Here is an 18,721-nt window from a genome sequence, read left to right on the forward strand (position 1 = left end):
AAAATACAGATTTGAATTATATTTTTGTTGTTTATTTCACTAAGTACAGAAAATGATTTTTGTTTTGTAAATCAAACTGGACAGTTTAAAACTACCTGTGGGATTTTTCCTTTAATAGCTCTGAAAATGGACTCGTAGTCTTTGCCTTGTGCGTTAATCAGAGTGGGAATTCCCTGAAAAAAAAACACAGTTTAATTCAGTCAATAAAACACAGCAATATTATAAAAGAGACGAATTGAGAAATATACCAAGATGAGCATAAAAACGCTTCATGTCTCACTCATAGCATATAAATGTATTGTTTCTTGACTTACTCCTGTCTTAATGAGAACCAAACAGTTAAAACAATCAGTTTAATTTCCTTGCTGGTTCTGTTTACTCTCACTGAGTGAACCAACTCTGTTCTCTGCTGACTCACAGTTCGGGTGATGAGAGGTTTTTCCTGTAAGAAGCGTGTCAGGATCTGTTGCTGGATGCGCGGCAGGTCGTATTCGGATATCGTCTCTTGGCCGCGCTGCAGGCTGTACTGGCAGTTGGACAGAACCAGAGGCAGCAGATCTTTCTCCACATCGTAGCTGATCACATGTTCATCCATCAGGTCTGCAATAGCAACCTTGTAGCTGTGTTTGATAAATAAAACGTAAATCAAGATGTTCTGCTTTCTGTTGCCCAAAAGAAGAACAAAGCAACAGAAAACAGATAAAACTCGTTCTTTATAAATAAAGTTTTGTGACAAAGTAAACTTTGTTTTCAGTAGCTCTGAGGTGTAGCGTTAAACAGGTTTTGTACCTGGGCTCCTCTCCAGAGTGGCGGTGAACAGCGTTCACCAGCTCATTCTGCAGGGTCACCAGGTAGCTGACCAGCCCGGTGGCACACAGTCCAGGACCCTGACGCCGGGGCAGGAGGTACTGCAGGGGGCTGCTCAAGTCCAGATCGGTACTGCAAAATTCCTCCGGGATCTTTAGCTCATCTGTTGTTTTAGGAACAGAGGACAGGTGATATTATATGACTGACACAACAACAAACAGTTATTTTTTAAAAGTGAGATCAATCTAAATCAATTCAAATCTTTAATTTGTGCACAATGAATCATTTTAAGCTGGTGCCTTTATTGAGCAGGCAATGGGAGAGAGGCGTGGTGCATCCTGCACAGATCACCACATAATATATGTATATATATTGTTATATATAATGACAATATATATCATGACAGAGATGTGACCAATTTCAATAATATGTCTGATAGAATTTTCAATAATTTCACTGAACTCCGGTCTTGAGTTCTATGGCAGTAAACTGTTTTAAAATATTTTAGCTTCTGTTTAAGTTTACCTCAATAAAATACAAAAATTTATTACTTTCAATCTACCTTCCACATATAAACCAGAATACAATAGAAAATGTTTTACTTACTGGTTGTTACATGGACTCTTAGCAGGTTCCACGTTTGCAAGAATATTTTGATGTGTTTTTCATACCATGGCCTCATCTGTGAGCCTGAACAATTGGAAAGAATAAAAGTAAATCACTAAGATTTAAAGACAGCTGCTCAATAAATTACTATGTACAACTGAGTATTATTAAAAGATTTGCTCTATAATATTTAAAATTACCTTTCTGATTTTGTAAGAAATCAGAAATGGAGCCATCAATCTGTTCAGAGGCGTTCTGGTACTTTTTCACCAAACGGTTCTGCAACGTTACGATATCTGGCAGAAACATAATTTGACGATATTCTGTCTCCTGAAAGAACAAAAAGTGGTTCTAGTTATACCTTTATCCTTGGTCATTTCTAATTTTAATCTTAGAACTTGCTGTCAAAATGACTGTTTTCATCAGAAGACTGTTTTTCTAATTAATTAGCATGTTCTCTTTATTCACAACAAAATAAAGGAGACACTAAAGCTGCAATCCAAACTACGTTAAAATGATTGTGAATTGCCAAAATCCCTAAACTGTAATTTCAGAATTTGAAATAAGACAAAACTAACTTACAAGTAACTTTTCAGCAAGATATAGCAGCTTTTTTCAGTCAATAATTCCTTAAGGGGTTAATATTAATCAAAATGTACTGGTTCCACAGGTAGATTATTTCACTTGAAACAGGACATTTCTCCCTGAGTGAAATAATCTGCTAGCGGAATTAGTGATTAATATTAAGGAACTACTGACTTAAAACAAGCGCCTGTATCTTGATGAAAAGTAACTTGTAAGTTAGTTTTGTGTGTAAGTGTACTAAGATATTATTATAGATATTATATTGTGTTTTTGTGGTGTAGCTGACAGATTAAATCTCGGTTTCTGGTATAAACTCACCTTCTGCAGGAACTTCCAGAGCAGCGGCAGCTCCTCTTTTAGGTCTCTGTACTCTGTGATGTGTGTGAGGCTGAGCAATGACAGCCTCTCCCTGCAGCTCCACACCGATGAACTGTGAACCTCAGATGTTTGCTGCAGCGATGTGAGGAACTTACAGTCGTCGCCAAAAGTGATTCTCAGGATGAAGTTTGAAGAAACACGGGAATCATTTGCAATGTGGCCCTTTGCTTCCTGCAGGAGTTGATCAAGAATCTAGACACAAATATGAGTGTTGTTGTTATATTTGTCACAATAATGAAACAGATCATTGTAGTTGAACATAAGTCTGCAGGAAATGTCAACATATCTTAAAAATATTAAGAACTGCAAACAGAAAGTCTCTTAAAAGGAAGCAATGATTGAGTGATATATAAAAACCCACCAATAGGATTCCTGTGATGTTTGATATTCAGAATATGAGGAGAAAAGTCTCTCCGTACATCATAACATTTTTAAGATTGCTGTTATAGCATGAACCTTTGAAGTTTGGATTTTCTTCTCCACTTTAGCTGGCCATCTGGATTTTGTGATTTAGTTCAAAAACGGCATTTTTCTGCCGGTAATAAACATTTGTCCTAAAGTGATGCATTTCTTTATCTTCAAATTGTTATTACAGTTAGCTTAGGATGGCTTTTTCTTTACAATTTTAATGAAATCTTAATTTTCCTAAATTAATAAATTTTGCCTCCTCCGTGATGACTGCAGTTTTTACCACAATGGAGAGGTGTAATTAATTTTGTAGATTAAATTAATAGCATGAATTTATTTTTTCACAGCCGATAAGTCTGGTTGGCTAATCAGCTAATCAAAGTCAGTTAGCTGATATATGATTCAGAGTTTAATTGAAAAAGTGAGTAAAAGTGGAGACTTTACCTTCAGTTTGGGAGTCATGATGTCCGTAGCCACTGACGTCTCCCAGGTGTTTCTAGATGCTTTTGTAGAAAGTTGAGCATCAATGTTTTCTGAGGGAAGTAAAACAGATCATATCAGTAAAACTTTTAAAAGACAATTTTTTCATTGTTGAATCATGAAGTGATTCAAGAATAAAAACCCAAGAGAACAAAGACAAAAGAAAGTTGTCCACACTTTTTCACCCAGGTGTCAGTACTACAGGTGGAGCTCATGTATTTGTGATTTATGATAATCATATAATGTCTTAAACAGTTACATAATGACTGGTGTACTGCTTACGGTTGTTGGTCTGCACTGGTTCTTGAAGGGATTTGAGAATCAGGTGGGCAGTGGTGACAGCATCATCCGCTCCTTTCGCCAGCGCCTGCGTCAGCTGCTCAATATCCTTCATTATGTGCTGACTGAGAAAAAGATCAACATCTTCCACAGGTGGATGGATGATCTGCTGGACGGACTGAAAAAAAAAAAGAAAAAAACTTTAAAACATTTTGCTGGACATTTTAGCTAAACTAAACAAAACTAAATGACTTCAATAGAAGTCAATAAATTACTAAATTACTGGGCAGAAAACTTGTCTAAACCTTGATACTTTTGCCAAAGCTTTTTATAAAGGCAAAACTAAACTAAACCTCATTTCACTGCAAAAAATAAAAATAAAAAAATAATATATATATATACTTCTTCCACCGTAGGAACACAACTCTGCAGTAGTTTAGAGCAGAAGAAATAATTGTATGAGCGGCTATAACCAAGAATAATGCCCTTGCATGATTCTTTAAGCTTTCATAAAGAAATAAATTATTTTCAGTGATCATTCAATAGAAATTTCACCATAATCATTTTTTTCTCTGTTCTCTTATTGTTGATTTTAGTTTGTCACCATAAAATTCAGTAAGTTTGTTTATCACATGATCAGTTACACATGTAGAACTTACAGACAAGTGAAATCCTACATAGCAGGAAAAGTAACAGTAAGTTTCCTACTTGTGGAAGGCACTGTGTGAACATTTGTAGGGCTATTTTTCTCCATCTTACCTCACAGTTCTTTGAAGTGCCGAGCAACATGGCCAAATGTGTAACCAGCCTGACCAGTGTGAACGGAGTCAGAGACATGTTTTTGGTGTCCAGGGCATCTGGGTTGTTTCTTCTCTCAGGGTCTCCAAGGATATGGCCAGGTCTTGTATGATCCCTAAAAAAAGAAGCAAAATGGAGTCAGAAATTATCAACCAAAATTTATATCTATATTAGATATAGATATAAATGGGATATTTTCCATATTTGACCATTTTTGTTTTAAAAATAATGGAAAAATCTGATGGCCATCTGTCATTTTGACAGATTACATCTACTTGGCGCAGATATGCAGAAGACATTTTCAACTTTATGCACAGAGTACATCGCAGAGGCAACTAAATCAACCCATAATAAAATCCTCTCCAACATGGACAATGAACTAAATGCATCTTGCTGGGAGCTGAGAGCGTGTTGAAGAGTTATGGACAGCGCTACTGGTTCCAAAGAGCATTGAAAATTATGGTTGAAGTGGAGCTCAGATTAGTTTTTAGATCTACTACAGCTTATCTACAAGCAGTGATGTTGGACCACTTGTTTCAGTAATCTAACGCGTTGTTATTTGAAATCCAGTAGTCAGACTACAGTTACTTAACAAAATCACTTTGCATTACTGTGCGTTACTACTGTCTTTTGTAATTCAATTTTATTTACCGACTGCCATTTTTATGCAGCATTATCAGTAGCGACAGAAATGTAAACAATGGAGGGAGAAATGAGATGCACATTTCGTTGCTGGAAAAACAGGAACTATTTTGGGTTTCTGTCGCCAAGTCCGATCATTATAAGCGGCTTTATAATGATCGGACTTGGGCTTGTTTTGTTTCTAAAGTAATTTGCAAATTTAAGCGGGTTGTGCTTTTTGGGGCTCGTTTTTGAACGTGAAGTTACTCATTTGGGCTTGGAAATAAGAAGAGACTCATAATAAATCTCAGAATTTGTCTGTCATCCAGGTCGTTTACGTCAGACTCTCCCTGTCCATCATTTCCCGGATGATCCATCCCGCTGTGTTTTTGTTAATGTCAAGTTAATATATTTGCTGTGAATGACGTTGAGTTTCGCGTTGCGCTCCAGAAAACTGCAAACTTCAAGACTAATATGAACAGGGCAATAAACATGAAAACAGCCACAAATGAGTTGTGCAACTAAACGCCATTATAATTATTAATATTAAGATAAGTGTCACAAATCTGTGCAGAAGGATATCTGAGTTGTGGAGCCTCTGTGCGCTACGCTCTGACAACAAACGCAGGGCTGTAACACAGAACCTGGATGCTGGGGGAGGGATGGAGGCTTTAAAGTCCTTCTTAGAGTTTTTCAGACAGTGGAACACACAAAAACACACAAATTACTGATGTTTTTGTGTACTGCTGTAATCATTAAACAATCTCACCTTCAGTTCTTTCTTATAAGTGGAGACACACTGTTGATGTTGCCATTATAAAATAACTTACAATTAAGTATTGGCAAAGATCAATGTAATTTTCACAGGTGGTGGAGCGTTGTTGTCAGCAGCTGCTGAAAGTAACTAAAAAAGTTACTTTTAATGTAACTTAGTTACTTTCCAAATCAAGTAATCAGTAATCTAACAGTTACTTTTTCAAGGAATAGTCAGTAATCCGATTACAGTTACTTTTTCAAAGTAACTATGCCATCACTGTCTACAAGTTATTTTTAGTTATCTAACTAAATAATGACTTTCCCAAATGACTATTAATATTTCCAAATGTCTCTTAGGCCAGTAGATTAACTGGTGTAAATAGTTTGAGGACGTCAGAATTTTCTTAGATAATCATGTAACAAAAACATGATGATAAGAACTAATCCCACTTACTGCTGTAGCTGAACTGGTGTAAATTCTTGCACAGCTATATGATTTTCCCCTCCAACCTCCTCGCCACACTCCAAACATTTCCCTCTCTCCATAGGAAGGCCACACTGTAGTAAACAGCAAAAAGAAGGAAGCAAATATTTTCAGTCACTTATTGCTTATAAACACTACGAAAACCAGATAAAAACCAAAATAAAGAATAAAAATACTGTACAGTCAGGGCGAAATTTCAACATAACTACCACAGTTATAAAAGAACAGCATTATATGACTTACCTCATCAACGAAGCATAGATGATTGTTGCGACACACTGTGGTAAAAAAATAAATAAAATAAAATAACAAAAAACTGCTGTAAAGATCTGCAAAAGAGGGAATTCCTGTCCATAGTAATATTATTAAACTATGAGCTAAGCTTCCCAGTTTGATTTGATTTTAATTTATTTAATCTTACTGAGATTTTTGTAAAATGATTTTATATCAAAAATATATATACAACCAAACCAACATAATTTCCAAAGGGGTTAGAAAAAGCATAGTTTATTTCAATCTAGTTTTTCTGATACCAACTCACAAGAAAAATGTAACTTACTCAGAGTTTTATTAATACTCAACAAAAAGTACAATGAAAGATGGATACTTACCATACCAGGTGAGTTCACCATAATCTTGTTGGATTGCTGCTTGAGCAATAGCTACCATATCATCAGGCATTGTGGGTATAAAAGCTCCCTATAAGATGAAGAGCAATAAAGATCAGTTGTAATTATAGTCACAATTATCCTAAATTTCTGACCACTGACAAAAGTTACTTGACTTTAACATTTATTCAGCTTTTAAAAATTGTTCTAAATTACTTTTTAAAATCCATATAAGGACCAGATTCGTCAGACCAAACAAGAAGCAGCAGCAGACACTCTGAGAATAACAAATTCAGGACAGAAAACAACAAAATAAGTGAAATACCTGCATGTTATCAGGAAACAAACCAAGCTGCTTGAGTGGCAAGAGCAGATCATTGTTTGTGGTGAGCAGGATGACGGCCAGATGGACGGCCAGCTCAATGGCAATGCTGTCTGCAGGAGTGTGGCCTGACTGGACAGAGAGTCCTCCCAGTTCGTTGCTGATCAAGGCGGATGCAAAGTCCCTCATTTCTTTATCACTCAAATAATCTGAGCCTTCGATAAACTCATCAAACGCTTTATATGTCTACCAGAAACAAAAACAAATGTTTAGCATCCGTTCAACACATAAATAAAAATTAACTGAATGGCAAAAATGAAACCATGATGTACATTTCTTAATGACAAACAAGATCATGTTATTATTCATACTCTTGGCAGATTTACATAGAATTTTACAACTAGGTGTTTGGATTTGTTGCCTAGGCCTAATGCAGAGTTAGTTTTTGTAACTTGAAAAAATGAATTAACTGCATGAATACTTTGGGTGCATATTGGATATGTGAGGACTATTCACACCTCAGCTGTGGGATGGAGACTCGCATTTGGAGATCTGTAAAGAGTGGTAACCTCTCGGAAGAGAGCCAGAAGGACAAACACCGTTCTGTTTCTTCGTGTTGCTGTGCATTCCTAAATGAAGAAAGAAAGAAAAGAAACTACATCAAATAATGTCAATTGATTATTTAAAAATCTGATCCATAACCTGGGTTAAGGAAGTCTAAACAAACATTTAGAAAATAAAAACATACCTCCAATACTTCTTCTATCTGATCAACGTCACCATCCACTAAAGCCTTAGCAACTGCATCTCTAACGGTTTTGTACTCGTCACCGTACATCAGAAACTGGTCCATCAGGCCTCCATCTTCATTCTGTTTACACAATGAACAGAGGTCAAAATGCATACTGTAAATGTGACATATTTTGAAATTACACATTCAGTGTTTTCACATCACCGTAGGTAAAAATAAACATTTCACACTAACACTTTTCAACAAATACCTTGTTGCACCCTGTAAGACTGGAGTTATGCTCAGTCATTATATGGATTACGGTTTTATATCAATGTTTCTCAGTTGGTAAAAAGTACATACCTGTTTTTTGATCTCTTCTGGAAAAAGCCAACTGAACTCTGTTTGTTTAGCCAAAGATTGGACTTGCTGCACACCCTGCAATTCACTGATCTTACGAATCAGGTAAACACGGTACCAGTCGTTGCCACTGTCCTCACAGAGCCTCATCACCATGTTCTGGAAATCATTTGCTTCATCTGGACCAATTTTGGCTGAAACAATAGTGTGAGTTAACAAATATTTTTTTATTCCTGCAAGTAAACTAGATAAACTGTTAGTTAAATTATATATATCTCACCAGAAAGTTTGTCACTGATTAGCTGGGCAGCCATCGTTAGTATCATCCGCAGCTGAGCGATGTGCTGCAGGTGTTGAATAGACACCGTCTCTGAAATGGAAGCTGCTTCCCTCAAACACAAGCCAAGAAATTCTGTTTCTTTCTCGTAAAATTGTAACTCTTCAGCGTTGTTGCCTCCCAGAGACATTTTCTCCCACATGGCGTCCTGCAAAACAATTACATAAGAATTTCACTTTAATTTTAACCTCAATTTATAATTAACTGCTAGACATTTTTGGTGCAACAGTTATTCAAAGTCTACGAGGAAGCCTTTTTTTTCCAATACCATTAAATACTCCAGAAAGCAACATTAAGTAACCAGATCACCCTAGTTTATTATTTCATTTCTTATAGAAAAAAAACTGGAGTTGTAAATTTAATGTGCAATATACCTTTTAAAAAAATCTTATTTTTAACATAACATATTAACTTATAAATTAAGTTAACATATTAAGTTATATTAATTTGTGTACAAGTGATGCAAATAACTGATAATGTTCTAGAAACTTGTTGTGTAAACAACAAGTAAGTTACATTTCTCTACCGTGACCTAAGGGTACATCTAAGACTACGCCTTACACACTACGCCTTATGACTAAAAAATTGGTGGAAAATCTCAACCTGCTAAACTTTTATTACAGTTTACACACATCCTTTTGCAAGGTACCTAATGAAACAAATAGGGGTGTTTTTACCTCTAAACAGTTGATGTATAAGGCATAAAGTTCTGATTTATCATCTTCATCCACAAATTTGCTGTCTTCCACTGTTGACAAATGCTGCTGCAAATATTCCTGGACTTCATCAAAGCTGAAACAAATATGTAAATCAATAGCTGAATGCAGTTCATAAAAATGTGGTTAGTATCAATGGGAAGCTAAAGTTTGTATAAACTTCCCCAACCAAAAAGCTTGTTGAAAATAAAGTAACAATGTTTAAAACTTATATTTGCACACTCTAACAGGAGAACAGCTGTGATCTCCCAAACATAATTTCTCTATTACCATATCAATCTAAATAATGTAAATATTGCAGTGAAACAACATTTAGTTAATTTACCTGAACTTCAGCAGTAGTTTGAGGATTACAGATCGCACAACAGGGTTTTTATCAGGAGACTCGTCAAAAGGTGACAAGTCTTTGGTCTGGACCTGTTCATGTTCTGTTTCCAAAAGAAACAAGATGGGTGACATGACATCTTTATTACAAAATTACATTTTGATCAAGAGTAATAGGGCAGCTCAGATTTGTTAAATGTAGATCTGGAACCATTTTGCAATGTGACAAATGTAGGTGGTTAAAAAATTAAAATATTAAACAATTTGTAAAATTATGTCTTGTGGAGAAGTTTCAGAAATGATACCTGTCTCGATCCTCAGGTAAGACAAAAGGTGTGTTATCACTTCTTTGCTTGGTGGTTTGTTGTCTTTGAAGCACACGGCAGAAAGCAGATCAATGAAGAAACCATTGCAGCGTCGTCTGAAATCTCCATTTTTCTTGAGGGAAGCCCTGCAAAAACATATTAATTATGGGCAATCCAAAAACTGTTTCTAGATAAAATATAGTAAATTTCGCCAAAAACCTTTTTAGGCCCAATCTAAACTCTACACTACTTTAACTCTATTTCTTATTCATATAGTGGAACTTGAGCGAGTGAATAACATAATTCAGTATATTATTTTAATTGTACTGATGAAATAACTGAAGTTCAATATTCAAGATCCTTTTATCAAGAAACTATATTTAAAGAAACAATAAACTTTTTTTATTAAAATATTTTTACTGAGATTTTCCACTTTGAAGATACAATCATGTAACTGTCATGTAATAATTTTGTAGTTATTACATGACAGTAATTATTCTTTCTCATATCAGAGAAGTGAAAAACAAAGAAAAGAAATGTAATTTTCAATAAACTTATTATTTTGTTATTCAAGGGTTCGGTGCTGACCGTATTTCCTCAGAGACACAAGGCTGAAAGCCGTCTGGTAAATCTCGCCTACAGGTGGGACAGGATGCATTTCCAGTGTCCAGACTTTCTTCTATGCATGTCAAGCAAAACATGTGACGACATGGCAAATCCACAGGCTCCTCAGGCTCTGACACGCATACCCCACAGTGAACTCCAAACCTTAAGGAAGTTGGATTAAAGTCAGCTAAATACAATTCTATGTAATTATTGTGGAGAATATATGTCACATTTCCACACCACATATTTTAAATGAATATAAAAGAAGTAATTACCTAAATAGCTGATCAAGTGCTGCTTGTTTACAGGCCTTCAGGTTTTTAATCACAGCTTCGAAAGGCTTGGCGACTTTTACATCCGAGTTTCTCTCGAGCACCTTTAATGATAAAAAAAAAATCAATACAAAAGCAATATTTACGATTACAGGAGTTTTGACTTTTCTGTTGCCTATGAAGAAAAAGCAATAACTGCTCAGGTAATTTATCAGAAATATTTATAATAAGAAATGATTCCAACTATAGATGAATGAATAAAGAATGAATACAGTAAATGTCATACTGCTGATTAACTTTGAAAATCACCAAGCATCTACTCACCTTGCTCAAGGTTTCCATGTGTTTTAGGACCACTTCCTTGAGCTGAAGGTCTTCACTTTTAAAACCCAGCAGCAGATGTTCCACAAAGAGCGCGAGGATGTGAATACGTTTCCAGCCGTTACTAAAAAACAGAAAATATTCCGTATAGTACAAAAACAACAGATACATTTTTTTGTGTGGTTCACATAAGTTCTTCTTGAAGAGTAATAATTTTATATCAACTGATTTGTGAACATTCCAGGACACACTTATTCATAAATGGTTAATGGCCCCTAAAACACATGAAAATTAACAATATTATGACAAGGATATGCAAGCACATGGATGGATTTTGAAACTAATTAACTGATGCAATAATATATAAAATGGCCTTGATTATTATCTATGTCAGAGCATAAGGTTGTGTTGTCAGCTTGCTACACAAAATTCACTTCAAACTAACTAACTAGCTTTTTAAAATTGTATAATAGTGACCTGATGTGTGACAAACTGGATCTGCTTTGATGTTCTTGAGATATTGCTGTTCCTAAGCATGTATGTATGCCAGACATTTCAGCTGCAACACTTATTTCTACTATGACCATGTTATGCAATCTTTTTTGACACAAAATTTTACTATTCTAATCTAGTGTAGTTGAACTTAACTTAGGTCATTTGATCCACTTGGATGGAAATACTGTGAAGTGTTTCAATAACTTGCTTGTTCTCTTGCTATGCAGACTGAAAAACTGCATAGTCTACAGTTTTTGCTGCTCTTTGAAACTCCATTTCTTTTATTTCTTGACTTATGGATAACTGAACTTTTATTACTAGTCCTGTGGAAGAAATTCATACCTGATGGGATGGAGTTCTCCCTTGCATCGATCTCCATACTGACGGAGGCTATACTGAGAGAAAATCAGCTCCATAGACACCTGAAGCCTCTTCACCTGCCTCATCCATTGTCGGCAGAGAGCATCAGAGTCTAAATTTTGGGGTTCCAGGTTCTCAACACAAGCCTTTGCTGCAAGAACATCTAAAACCTAAAAAACAACAAAAATATTGAAGTTGCTCAGTACTTTGTTTTACTACATTATTACAATCTTCATGCATTTTGAATTCATTCGTTTAACTCACTAAGCTTGTATGTGTGTAGGAAATCCCAAAGCAGAGAAAATAAAATAGCTTTAGTTTTTTTTTATACACAATGTCTCCCCTTGTCTTGGTATTACATTTATAGAATGGGGTTGGACCTTCTTAGCTTATAAATTAAAATACTGTTACCATTTCAGGACAGTTTCTTCTGTGTTGGTTTCTTCGTAAAGGTGAAACAATTTCAGGTTGAAGGGAAATAATCCGTGAGAGGTTCTGAAGGCGTTGTCGGTAGAAATAGAAGGCAAAGTGGACGTGGAGGAACGTAAGTTTTTCTGCATCTCGTTTTTGTCTCTGGACTTCATCAATGCAGCTGGCCAGAGCTTGACACAAGAGCTGAGGAGAAAATGCACAGGTGGATTTATAATGGCTTCATTTAACTGTAAAGTAAATAAAGTGACACAGAAATGTAAAAAAAATCTCAATACATTTGGATACATTTGGTTTGATTTTCTGGCAATGTTGTTATGATTTTTGCAAAAGTCTTAATATGAAATGGGTCCATTTAATTATCATTTTCAATATTATCCAATAAATGACCTTTTTACATAAATCATTCATTCACATAACACTTAAGGCAGTGGTTCCCAAACTTTTTTTTCTGTGCCCCCCCCAGTGGTTTCAAAACATTTTCTTGCCCCCCCCCCATGGCTGTCTGGTTGAAACGACGCGGGGGGGGGCATCGACTTTTTGGGGGGCAAAATGAAAGGTTCTGTATTGACATTAGCTAGTCATCTTTTAGCTAACATTACCTGCATCCAACAGCTTTACTCAACTCAGTTGGTTAGTTTGGAGGGAAAAACTGTGAAAAGTTCTTTGCGTTTTGCTGGTTTGCTGCCGTGATTCTAACACAAACCTACGTAGCTCCGCACAGCAGCAGCAGGTCTCCTTCACAGGTGGAAACCCAGCGCGAGCTTCGTAGCGCTCATGTTGCGTTTAAAGGCGGCTCGGAAAAACAGGTTACAACATGTTAACAACGGATTAAACAGTTTTAACTGCTGATAAAAGTGACAGAGGACACAAATATGGGAAGTGTGGAAGCCTCTACTGTATCAAATTGACATAGGAATAACAGAGAGTTGGCCATTCTAAGGTAAAAACTGAGCGCATAGTGTTCATGTTTTGTTTTTTTTTTTTCATCCAGACGGCTTCCCGCGCCCCCCCTGCAATGACACGGCGCCCCCCCCCAGGGGGCGCGCCCCACAGTTTGGGAACCTCTGACTTAAGGAATTTCATTTTCTAAAGACTAAGACACAGAGGCAGCTTCAACATGGGATTTGAGATGTTACCCTTTAACTTTTCTGAAAGATCTGAGCATTGGATGGAAATTTCCATTAACATAAATACAACCACATATTAATATAATAAGTTGGGACCTTTAGTTACCCTTACCTCTAACTCATCATCTGATGCCACTTTCATGGTCATGGAAACAAAGTCCTGAAGGTACCTCTCAAAAAGGTCGTTCTTCAGTCGCTCATTCACATTTTCAGCCATGTACTTGCCAAATGATGTATTCAAGAACAGCTCATGGAAATACTGAAATGAATTACCTGAAAGAAAAATGTAAAAATATTTATTTGATAAAGGTTAGTCTGAAAAGAAAGGTTTCATTATGACTTGAAAAGAGCAGACATTTCTTGACATCATTTTCACAAAGTTTATTTACTTTGATGTCTAAATGCTTGCATCATGAGCTCATCCAGGAAGTCTTTGATGCACCAGCTGAAGGGCATGCGGCAGCGCATGGTGTTCCCACCTACGTTGTGGCTTTGCACAACTAGCATGCTGAAAGTCAGAGAAACAAAAAAAATGAATATCTGGTTAAATGTACAAAATGTACAAAAAGCCTCCAAATTTCAGGGGTCACAATACCTTTTGAATTAAATGTAAAGGTTTATACATTCAGCTTAATTGTTTAGAAGAAATAACTACATTCTATGAACTATGAACAGGACATAGAAAATTGCTTTGAATTGTTAGTTGTCCAAGTAAGTAAGAAAGGTCTCCAAGTTGGTTTTAATGTATGCGGGATTGGTACACGGCACTATTAGACAAGACACATTTATTTTTACAGCACCAGTATGAAATGGCAAATGACCAGCAGCAAGAACCAATGCTGTGACTGGGTAGAAGTCAACCCACCTCTATTAACCCACTGAAGGAGTGAGGAAGTCATAGGTCTGTATTTAATGGCTTTTGTATAAGTGCAAGCTAGTCTGCAGAATTTGAGGAGGTAATTTAGAGATGCCATACGGTTTTTGCGACAAGCTGTCCACATGATTTAAAAATGCAAACAAGACTCATTTTCAATGAGAAGCATTTAAGCATTTGCTTTGCAAAAACCAGAATTGCTACACTGAGTTTGCTTTGAAAAGATTGCAAAATGTTGACTTCCAACAAAGGGTTTTCATGTAGAGGTGAGACCATTGCAGCACACCTCATGCTGTCCTGAATTGGCGACTTTAATTTTAATTTTACTGTATCCACTTACAATTTATGAAAGAGATAGCACTAACGGTAGCAAGTTTTAGTGGTTTTGTTATTAAAATATTTTGTGAAAGAGGCTTAGAAAAGCAGTCAAAACAACTTTAATCTACAACAATTCTGATTCTGCAAAACCAAAAAAGAGATTAAAGGTTATTCTGTGTCTGAACAGATTCACTGCATCTTTTGTCAAGCTCTGATTTGGAAGGATATTATCTGAACAAAGTCAAAATTACTTACTTGATCTCTTTTGCATAGGGCACACTGAGCATTTCTTTGCTGCCAAAAATATGAAGCCATAGGTTCTTCATCTCCTCCCCTTCATCCAGCAGCAGGTCTAAATTGCAATCTTTGTCAACGACTGAAACCAAGTTGGCTAGAAGTGGAGTCACAACTGCTTGTATTTTCCTCCATAGTGTGTGTCTGTAAGAAATAATTATGTCAGCAGAAACCCAGTTAATCTCTGGGTCACCAACAACAGAAAATATTACATATTGAATGCAAAATGTCATTATAAACTAAATCTGCTACTGACTGGTGGCCTATTGACTCCTTTTAAAGAAGACATCATAACTGTAATATCAGAAATCAAAAGAATGGATGAGAGACTTACACAAATGTTCCCCCCTCTTGAAGGGCATTGACATTAGAAGCTTGATTTAGGACCCAGTCTTTTGGTGGACTGAGGATGTTGGCCTCATACTCTTTTAACAAGGAGTGGAGATGCTTCCTCACAAGATCTGCAAATACACCTAAAAAACAAAAATATTTTCCCCACACCTTTTTAGGACAATAATCAAATCAAATCAAATTTTATTTGTATAACATCTTTCAGCAACAAGGCATTTCAAAGTGCTTTCCATCATACAAACAGGAAAATACAAAGTTATAGGTCACACAGTCAACACTACATTTTGCACATCAGATTATTGATTAATGTTTCATTGATTGTGTTTCAAAATCAACTCTAAACACCTGAGTTTTTAGTCTAGATTTAAAGGCACCCAGTGTTTCAGCTGTTTTACAGTTTTCTAGAAGTTTGTTCCAGATTTGTGGTGCATAGAAGCTGAATGCTGCTTCTCCTTGTTTGGTTCTGGTTCTGGGGATGCAGAGCAGACCAATCTGGAAGGTTGATACAACAGCAGCAGATCTTTAATGTATTGTGGTGCTAAACTGTTCAGTGATTTATAAACTAACAGTATTTTAAAGTCTATTCTCTGAGCTACAGGGAGCCAGTGTAGGGACTTTAGAACTGGTGTTATGTGCTCTAACTTTCTGGTTTTAGTTAGAACGCGAGCAGCAGTGTTCTGGATCAGCTGCAGCTGGAGCTGGAGGACTGTTTTTTGGGCAGACCTGTGAAGATGCTGTCGCAGTAATCAATGCGACTAGAGATAAACGCATGGATGAGTTTCTCTGGATCCTGTTGAGACATAAGTCCTCTACTCCTGGAAAGGTTCTTCAGGTGGTAGAAGGCCGAATTTGTAACTCTTGATACAGTAAGAGTGTTATTGTTGGCTAATTTGGAACATATCCCTTGTAAAACAGATATCTAATCAAAGTGGAACTTTCTGCTTAGAGACAAATGGTAAATGCACTGAATTTCTGTATCACTTTTTTACTCATACTGACCAAAGTGAATTACACTACAAACACATTCACCTAATCACACTCACAAATGGGCGCACATTCGTTCAGCAAAACACAGATCAGTAGGCAGCTTGAGATTTAGTGCCTTGTGCACTGGTGCACTGACAAATGATAGGCACCCCCAACGCTTCGATTGCAAGACAACTACTCAACCCACTGCTGTCCTAAAGGTATAAGTAATATCATAGATACTGATATTTTCCATGGTTTAAATACCTTGGACAAGGAGATTTTGTAACTGGCTAAAATAAGTAAAGATTTGTACTTACTTTAAGCCACAATTTATTACTTTTAATAATGGGTAGAAATAAAAATAATTTTAAAAACTGACTATTTCCAAAAGAGTTTCTTACTTTCCTCCAGAAGTGTTAGCAAGTTCTCAACTCTTCTTGTGCCGAGTTCCTCGCTGTCAACAACGTCTCGAAGCATACCCACGGCAGTCTGAACACAGGTCTTCACTAGATCCGTTGCATCAAATACATCTCCCAACGCCTGAACAAAAAAGTTTAAAATAAGTAAACTATTTTTATTGCATAGTTTTTAAATACTAAAATGACAGAATTAAGTAACAATGAGAAAAAAAATATATTTATAGTGCTCTTTTCATATTCTGATCTCAAAAGGCTACAAAAGGCTACAGTAATAATAGTATGACGAGTAGAAGTATAAATGTATGAATGAAGTGAATGAAGAAATGTCAGGCAGGTAGAATTATTTACTTATAACTTACCTTAAATTTCAAATAATTTAAGTCTTTGTGAGTTTCCATTTGTTTGTTGTTTTGTTTGTCTCATCGTCCTGTTATAAAACTTCAACCTCTCTCAGACTAGTACAGTATTTATTTTCTATGCAAACTGACTTTAATTTGTGCTAGAGTGGAGAATTTCACTTACAGCCAGGTTGTCATTTTGGGGTTGTCCAAACTGATCTTCGGTCTCCATGGCTGGATGAAAAACATAAGAGGTGTATTTATTAGTCTATAATAAACTGTATAATACTTAGTCAAGTAATAGTAATATATCTTACGCTCGGCTGGGTCTTCAAAGAGATCACTAATGCGCATATTTTTCAAGGAATGAACATCAGAAACAAACTCCCTTGATCTTCTGAGATCATCAATGTGAACAGACGTCCAAGGACCTAAAATTAACGTCTTCCAATTAGTATATTTACAGTATTTTTTCATTTCTTTTTGAATAGTACTACATGCAAATTTACTGTACAAAATGTGCTTTAAAAAATGTTGTAACAGCGTTTTAATGTTTTGGGGGAGGCAGCTTATAAAATTGTTGATGACATAGAATAGTTCATAATTGCGTATGAGATCACGACTAACCGCCTTGAAATCCAATATAGGAGGTCCCCCCTTCCATTCGAGGAAGCTTTGTGACAAAGTACACAAATGTCTTTGTGTCATCTGTTGTGAGGCCCTTTTTTATTTCATTGATGCAGGAGTACCTGAGAAGTACAAAGGTTATTTACAGGTGTAACAAGAAAGCAAAACAATATGATTTACCATAAATTCATACAAAAACATGATTGTTGGATGTCTTCACTTACTTGGCTGAGGAGAGAATATTTCTTTTTTGAAAGTCATCATCAAACTCAGTTTGGACAATGAGCACATTGTTCTTTTGTGTTGAGCCAAGAAATTCCCTAATGCCAAGACATTTTCATAATGGATGTTAAAGCATACACTACAATTTATAAAGATCACTTGACAATTCCATAAAAGTATAACAAGTTTTAAAAAAACGTTTTTTATATTCTTTTTATACTTTCTATTCAATGGATCTACTTGTTCCGTTGAATAAAATTTTGTATCTCAGGAGATGAAAAAAAGATACACACCTGATTGTTTTGAGGAAAGAGTACTCTGTTTCAAATTGCAGCAGAAATAGCAGCTTGACAGCATCACATTTTATCTCATTTTGCAGTTGTTCAGCATCTGCTGCAGTTAGCAGCCTGGAAAATGTTGTCACCTAAAATAAATAGAAAATAAAAGCAATAGCAATTATGTAATTGACTTTAATGGGTGTAAACAATATGTGAAATGTAAAAGGAATCATTTCAAATGTTACATTACAGATATTGAATTAAAACTTCATATTAGAACCATTTTGTAAGAGGAGATTTCAAACTACACCCCAGATTTCCCTCAATAAAACAATTTATCATTGACAATAAAATAATTTACTTGATGTAAATATCTTGAAAATAAACAAGTTGAAGCTAATTGTCCAAAACTACAGGTGAACACAAGGCATGATACATCTTCTCCATCATTCAACAAGATAGATGTGCCTTTAATGTCTTAGTAACCATCTAATGCAGTGGTGCCCAAAGTCGG

General features: G+C 35.9%; 1 protein-coding gene across 2 annotated transcripts in view; it reads right to left on the reverse strand.

Moving 5' to 3' along the window:
• Nucleotides 1-18,721, reverse strand: part of LOC106922731 (E3 ubiquitin-protein ligase rnf213-alpha-like) — a 53,684-nt gene that overhangs the window by 3,751 nt on the left and 31,212 nt on the right. For both annotated transcript variants that reach the window (XM_088005074.1, XM_088005075.1), the window contains 35 exons: nucleotides 18,223-18,353; nucleotides 17,932-18,027; nucleotides 17,708-17,829; nucleotides 17,398-17,511; nucleotides 17,265-17,314; nucleotides 16,725-16,863; nucleotides 15,338-15,476; nucleotides 14,965-15,147; nucleotides 13,907-14,025; nucleotides 13,630-13,790; nucleotides 12,370-12,573; nucleotides 11,941-12,128; nucleotides 11,107-11,227; nucleotides 10,786-10,886; nucleotides 10,493-10,672; nucleotides 9,905-10,050; nucleotides 9,601-9,703; nucleotides 9,237-9,351; nucleotides 8,503-8,707; nucleotides 8,226-8,416; nucleotides 7,881-8,003; nucleotides 7,651-7,761; nucleotides 7,136-7,378; nucleotides 6,814-6,901; nucleotides 6,446-6,480; nucleotides 6,173-6,276; nucleotides 4,303-4,456; nucleotides 3,547-3,721; nucleotides 3,229-3,317; nucleotides 2,317-2,568; nucleotides 1,614-1,743; nucleotides 1,414-1,497; nucleotides 790-970; nucleotides 419-620; nucleotides 96-173 (listed from right to left, as the gene is read on the reverse strand). In XM_088005074.1, the coding sequence (XP_087861200.1) occupies nucleotides 96-173; nucleotides 419-620; nucleotides 790-970; nucleotides 1,414-1,497; nucleotides 1,614-1,743; nucleotides 2,317-2,568; nucleotides 3,229-3,317; nucleotides 3,547-3,721; nucleotides 4,303-4,456; nucleotides 6,173-6,276; nucleotides 6,446-6,480; nucleotides 6,814-6,901; nucleotides 7,136-7,378; nucleotides 7,651-7,761; nucleotides 7,881-8,003; nucleotides 8,226-8,416; nucleotides 8,503-8,707; nucleotides 9,237-9,351; nucleotides 9,601-9,703; nucleotides 9,905-10,050; nucleotides 10,493-10,672; nucleotides 10,786-10,886; nucleotides 11,107-11,227; nucleotides 11,941-12,128; nucleotides 12,370-12,573; nucleotides 13,630-13,790; nucleotides 13,907-14,025; nucleotides 14,965-15,147; nucleotides 15,338-15,476; nucleotides 16,725-16,863; nucleotides 17,265-17,314; nucleotides 17,398-17,511; nucleotides 17,708-17,829; nucleotides 17,932-18,027; nucleotides 18,223-18,353 (4,857 nt within the window). The remainder of the gene's footprint in view (nucleotides 1-95; nucleotides 174-418; nucleotides 621-789; nucleotides 971-1,413; nucleotides 1,498-1,613; nucleotides 1,744-2,316; nucleotides 2,569-3,228; nucleotides 3,318-3,546; nucleotides 3,722-4,302; nucleotides 4,457-6,172; nucleotides 6,277-6,445; nucleotides 6,481-6,813; nucleotides 6,902-7,135; nucleotides 7,379-7,650; nucleotides 7,762-7,880; nucleotides 8,004-8,225; nucleotides 8,417-8,502; nucleotides 8,708-9,236; nucleotides 9,352-9,600; nucleotides 9,704-9,904; nucleotides 10,051-10,492; nucleotides 10,673-10,785; nucleotides 10,887-11,106; nucleotides 11,228-11,940; nucleotides 12,129-12,369; nucleotides 12,574-13,629; nucleotides 13,791-13,906; nucleotides 14,026-14,964; nucleotides 15,148-15,337; nucleotides 15,477-16,724; nucleotides 16,864-17,264; nucleotides 17,315-17,397; nucleotides 17,512-17,707; nucleotides 17,830-17,931; nucleotides 18,028-18,222; nucleotides 18,354-18,721) is intronic.

The sequence above is a fragment of the Poecilia mexicana genome, unplaced genomic scaffold (genome assembly GCF_051168715.1).
Source record: "Poecilia mexicana isolate PSO_F unplaced genomic scaffold, ASM5116871v1 scaffold_4, whole genome shotgun sequence".
NCBI classification, from domain to species: Eukaryota; Metazoa; Chordata; class Actinopteri; order Cyprinodontiformes; family Poeciliidae; genus Poecilia; species Poecilia mexicana.